Below are 6,000 nucleotides of genomic sequence, written 5' to 3'. Positions count from 1 at the left end.
GTTGAAAAGGGAATAATTTCCAAGGGACAAAGTGTTTTGCTGTGTTAAATGAACCCAGAGTCTTTTGAAGAATTAAATCGGTGTACATGTGCTATGCTAATCAAAGATATCAATTCATTTAAAAACGCGAATCGGCCGCCTAGTACCTCTTAATGAGTATCTTTGGTGCAACCGCTAAGCAATGCGGCTAGCCGATAGTAATAATCTGAAGCTTAACTTAGCAACGGAAGAGACTTGAAAAGATTTGCGTAAACTCGGATATAGACTCAAATTACAGAAAAGAGAGGACATTATCAACAAATACTGACTGCAATAACAAATATTGTTGCGTCGCCTCGCTTTCACATTTCTCGACGGGCTGAAGAATACCGGATGGGCATGGAAAAAGGTCATTACACTTACCCTGATCGTGGAAGTGCCAGTAGGTAGCAATAGGAGACGTCATAGTATTCTTTTGCCAAACATACTGCGACAATGCGTTACACGGTAATGGCTGTCCGATTGAGGAAATATACTAAACGCACCCTGCGTCACGAACTTAGAGAACGCTTGACAGAGGAACGATCTGTACTTCGATAACATTCCCGTACCTATTTTAGAGTACCATATGTAAAATATACTTCACATTCTCTTTCCAGTAGGCTTTCTGCCAAACACAAAAATTTATGTTATAAATCGCAGAGTTTTAGATCCGACAAGAATGGATTTCTTAATGCACATACTTTTTGTCAGGAGGTTTTATTAGTAATTTAGAGACTTTCTGTATAACGAAAATTCATTTGTATACTCTCGAAAAGTTTCCATTTAAAATTTATTTTAAAATACGTCGTTAGACTTTTTAAAATTTCTTATTGGCATGAAGGAGAATTTTTTGGATTACATACTCCCATAGGAAATGAGATGAATATTAGGTAAACACCTTACCACTGAATCGCTTCCATAGGCATCCATTTCCAAAATTTATATGTTGCTTACGCCAACTTGAAATAATTCGTTTTGTGACTGGACTGATTGTTAATGGGTGTATTTGTGATTGTGGGTTCTAGTATATTTAATAACTACGTATGCTGTTCTTTCTGTATGCTTCGATATGCAGATGATTGAATTCTGTGTCTGATACTATGTCACTGATCACCTGCAATAGCTAGGCACGTGTTACATCTAGTAAAATCATGAGAAATCTACATAGCTCCACAAGTATATAGATTTGTACTGTTTTGATTTAAACTTTCATTAAATATTCTGTTTTCAATGTATTTAAGAAATATATTGGCAAGTAGGCCACTGATGAGTGTGCGCATTGCTAGCCCTTCTTTTTGTAAATAGAATTGTTTGTCAAACAAGAAGTCATGCCATTAGTTTTAGAATGGCTATAAATTCTTGTGTGTGTGCAGCTATGGTCTTCCCTTGTTTCTGCATCTGATCATCAATGACGTTATCTGTTTCTCCAGTTTGCACATTTGTTTAGATAGATGTGCAATCAGAGGGTGTTAAGTTTGATGTTGATGGTTTAATTACATTTACCTTTGCCATCAGTTTGTTGGTGTTCTATTGGTTTCTATTGTTTGCAAGAGTGTAACAGTCATGTAGCATCGAATGGTTGGTTATTTGAGTTTTTAGTTGGGGGGGGGGGGGTTCATGTTTGAGCAGTTTTTAATGCATCTACAGTAGTAAGTGAAGTGCTGTGTTTGTTTATCTTTGATGGGCAGTTAAGGTTGTGTGCTTTGGAGTTATATGTGTCATATATTTAGTTTGAACTTTCCTCATTATGATTTTGATAGTTATTAGGTGTTTCTGTGTTTCTGCGACACCTCGTGGTGTTACACAGTTCTCATATAACTAATCTTAGCATTGTTGATGCATTCTGTATCACTCACATCAGTTAGTGTGTTTCTTTTATCTGTTTGCGTGCCATCTATAGGGAACGAGAGAGCTTTAAGACGCTTAGGGTACAGCGGGGCTATTCCGCTCATTTCAGCTGTAAGCCCTATACAATCTTACATAAAAATATCCAAATAATCTATCAGTGTGATACAGCTATCGTATTGCCATTGTGAATACATTCCAGTGCATAAATGGTCAAAATTCCTTAACTGGAACAAACTATTATACGAACAAATCTCATTATATAACAATGGTGGGGATGTCCCACCGAGCCAAGAGGCTATTCCACCCTGTGTATTTCAGTATCAATATCACAAGCGCTTACCACAAGTAAAAATGTTTCGTCCTTTTGCACTTACACACTACGAAAAATCAGATAGCACATTGCTGGTACTTTTTCAGAGGAACAGCCTATAATAGTTGTTACTGCTTGTTTCATATCTTCCTTGGACCATGAAGCACTTAGCTTTTTCCTTTTGTATTCATGTACCATTTCAAAAGAAACCAAGAAAACATATTGTCTACAACATTGCAGTAAAACATCAATTACACTAATAATTTGACTGAGCAGAAATATCGCCAGGTGCAGACGTTTCGAGAAACGTCTCAAATCAGACCTTTGTGGAAAAAGTCAGCAATATTTGTTGATACACACACTGCATAACTTGTGCTTTTATACAAGTATAAACAAAAGTTTAAAATCACACTTTATTGTGCATGGTATAGATAAATTTTAATGTTACATTAAAAAATCCATCACAATTCGCTTACCTCTAGAGATTGTTCTTGTGTTCTGTCAATAAAGTAACAGAAAAAACCCGTACTACACCCACATGCAGCGACACAAGGGTACTGGCTCACACTGAAGGCAAAACAACCTTGACTCTGTGACGAACTGGGGCTCAGTTGCAAAATTTGTTATTTTAGGCGGGTCATCCCTGTTAGCGGAATAGCCCCACTGTTCCCTAAGAGCACTTTCTGAGAGTCTAAGCCTGTGGTTATCAGACTTTTTGAGCTTCGAGCGCATTTAAAAGGCCACAAAAAATTGTGGGCGCACTATATATACATTTCTGAGGAATAGTTTTTACAATATATCAAATTAGTTACTGTGTTGGCCACACCGAACTTTACCATGGATAAAGTGTTACATTTATAAATACAGCTACATTCATTATTAAATGAATTTATCACTCTCAGCACTGTATATTGTTATGACTGTAGTAATGTGACAATTATCTGACCATTCTGTTTCTCCAGACCGCAGCATTCTGCCATCCGACAAATCATTTTTCTCGCCACACTGAGAATTACACTTTCAATAGAATTTTAAATTTCTTTGTGGTGTAAGGGGTGACCTCTATGGGCCAGCAATGGCTTTATCATCTCTCATTATTTTGAAGTATGTTTGCCCAGTTCCCAAACATCCGCTACTGTTAGACAACTAAGATTAGTAGCAATGGAGGAGAGAAGACAGTTGGCATAAACTTTCCGAATACTGCGACACTACAAGGAGAAAAAACCAACTTCTTTCCTTAACCAAGCTGAACTATTCGACAACAGTTAAGGACTTGTTCCGTATTATCTGTCGTGAAAGAGATAAAATTGAGTAGCTATATGTTCTTTTATATTTGGCTATATGTTTTGCTAAAATACTACAGGGCGCACCCGTAAATGTTGTAGAGCGCACAAGTTCGCCTTGGCTCTCAGCCAAGTACTCTGGCTGTAGCTTACGACAGACTCTAATGCTGCCGACAGGATAGGCGGCTCTGGAGACAGCGGATGCATAATAGAAACTAGTTTTTAGATATAGTTGCCTGAGTACGAATAAAATAATGACTTCATTAATGTAAAACTAATCATGTGTACACGTCCTGTAAAGTGACTCGTTCAGTATCATTTCGATAAAAGAACCGTTCAAATGATCTACAGAACGTATAACTTACTACCTAAATGGCAAATAATTCTGAACGCCAGCAACCGCCAAGTACGTAGACACAATACACCATAAATAGCAGAAAGCACGAGGTCCTAGTACAACTTGAAGTCAAAGTACAATTTACACGTGATCAGAAAGTGCCGTGGAACATTCTCGAGGAGCCACAAATATGTGGAGTTTGAGATGTGACACAGGAAACGCACGTGATTAGAGGGTTTTTATACTGGGCGTTGCAACGACCCAGACAACCTTAAAGTCCACTCTTCAGTGTCTGCAGTAACTGTAAGTATTAGGAAGCTGTCTCCGTGTCGCTTTGTTTGATGGTGTAGGAATAGGTGATAGAAGCAGTTCGTAGCGAGCCTCAGATGGTCTTCCTGTTAACTCTTCACCTTCTCCACCCATTTGACCTCCATCCCGTGCATGTAACCTGCCGAGTTCCTTAACTTAGAAGACCTATCAGTAGTTGCTTGTTGTCTTCGTCGTTCAGTGTTTTAGCAGGCTGTGACGGAAACAGGATTTCTCCACAGAAATCTGGAGTTGGAGGTGACTAAAATTTTCAGCTCCCTCTACAGGACGCGATATTGGTGTTCATTACCCATCCCTTTTGGGTTCTTATTTATTTTTACAACTTTTTTACATATCTTATGAAGTACGGCAGTTCAAATCCCCATCTGGACTTCCTGATTTACTTTTCCTGTGATTGCCATAAACTGCTGAAGAAAAATTCCATTGGAATAATGGCTCTCAGCACTATGGGACTTAACAGCTATGGTCATCAGTCCCCTAGAACTCAGAACTACTTAAACCTAACTAACCTAAGGACATCACACAACACCCAGGCATCACGAGGCAGAGAAAATCCCTGACCCCGCCGAGAATCGAACCCGGGAACCCGGGCGCGGGAAGCGAGAACGCTACCGCACGACCACGAGCTGCGGCCCCATTGGAATAGCTCATCCAATTGCCTTTCTCATGTTCTTCAGTTCAAACTTGTGCCCCATCTTCAAAGACTTCGTTATCGTCGAGAAATTGAATACAAATCATTCTTTACTTTTGTTGTGAAATATTTGTTTGGAAATTGATGTGTCTCATGTTTTCTAAGGTTACGTAGTTTATCTATTTTAACGCCAGATCCGTTGTTAAATTGGTATTGTAGGTTTCCGAAGACTTCTGTGATGAAGTTCTCTATTGTTTTATGTGACTTTTTGTCTTCATGATTGTGGTAGGTCGCTTTCAAGCATTATTTGAACTACTAATTAAATGTTTGTTTTATGTGACTGGACATGGAGCAACTGTATTTCAGAGTATAAAGTGTGAATTCCTGCTTCAGCCAGTGAATTTCTGCGCTTTGTTTTACTCCATGGATAAAAAAAGGAACATTATGAACATTACGTTCAGCAGCAGGCGAAGTTCCTACCACAGATGTTAAGTCCCATAGTGCTCAGAGCCATTTGAACCATCACACCAGCTATAAAGTTTTTTCTAAGTCCTCTTGTATCCTTCAACACTCACTCAACTTTGGCACATGCCCGTATATCTACATCTACATGACTACTCTGCAATTCACATTTAAGTGCTTGGCAGAGGGTTCGTCGAACGACAATCATACTATCTCTCTACCATTCCACTCCCGAACAGCGCGCGGGAAAAACGAACACCTAAACCTTTCTGTTCGAGCTCTGATTTCTCTAATTTTATTTGGATGATCATTCCTACCGATGTAGGTTGGGCTCAACAAAATATTTTCGCATTCGGAAGAGAAAGTTGGTGACTGAAATTTCGTAAGTAGATCTCGCCGCGACGAAAAACGTCTTTGCTTTAATGACTTCCATTCCAATTCGCGTATCATATCTGCCACACTCTCTCTCCTACTACGTGATAATACAAAACGAGCTGCCCTTTTTTGCACCCTTTCGATGTCCTCCGTCAATCCCACCTGGTAAGGATCCCACACCGCGCAGCAATATTCTAACAGAGGACGAACGAGTGTAGTGTAAGCTGCCTCTTTAGTGGACTTGTTGCACCTTCTAAGTGTCCTGCCAATGAAACACAACCTTTGGCTCGCCTTCCCCACAATATTATCTATTTGGTACTTAGTTGAATTGACAGCCTTGAGATTTGTACTATTTATCGAGTAATCGAATTCCAACGGATTTCTTTTGGAACTCATGTGGATCACC

At 39.2% G+C, this 6,000-nt stretch overlaps 1 protein-coding gene across 1 annotated transcript in view; it reads right to left on the bottom strand.

Moving 5' to 3' along the window:
- Positions 1-590: 590 nt before the first annotated feature.
- Positions 591-6,000, bottom strand: part of LOC124613497 (nucleosome assembly protein 1-like 4) — a 75,488-nt gene continuing 70,078 nt past the window's right edge. Inside the window, exon 4 of the mRNA XM_047142204.1 lies at positions 591-646. Within this exon, the coding sequence (XP_046998160.1) occupies positions 591-646 (56 nt within the window). The remainder of the gene's footprint in view (positions 647-6,000) is intronic.

Source organism: Schistocerca americana, chromosome 4 (genome assembly GCF_021461395.2).
Source record: "Schistocerca americana isolate TAMUIC-IGC-003095 chromosome 4, iqSchAmer2.1, whole genome shotgun sequence".
Taxonomy (NCBI): Eukaryota; Metazoa; Arthropoda; class Insecta; order Orthoptera; family Acrididae; genus Schistocerca; species Schistocerca americana.
The sequence above is the reverse complement of the archived record's forward strand: the minus strand, read 5'-3'. Positions and strand labels throughout refer to the sequence as shown.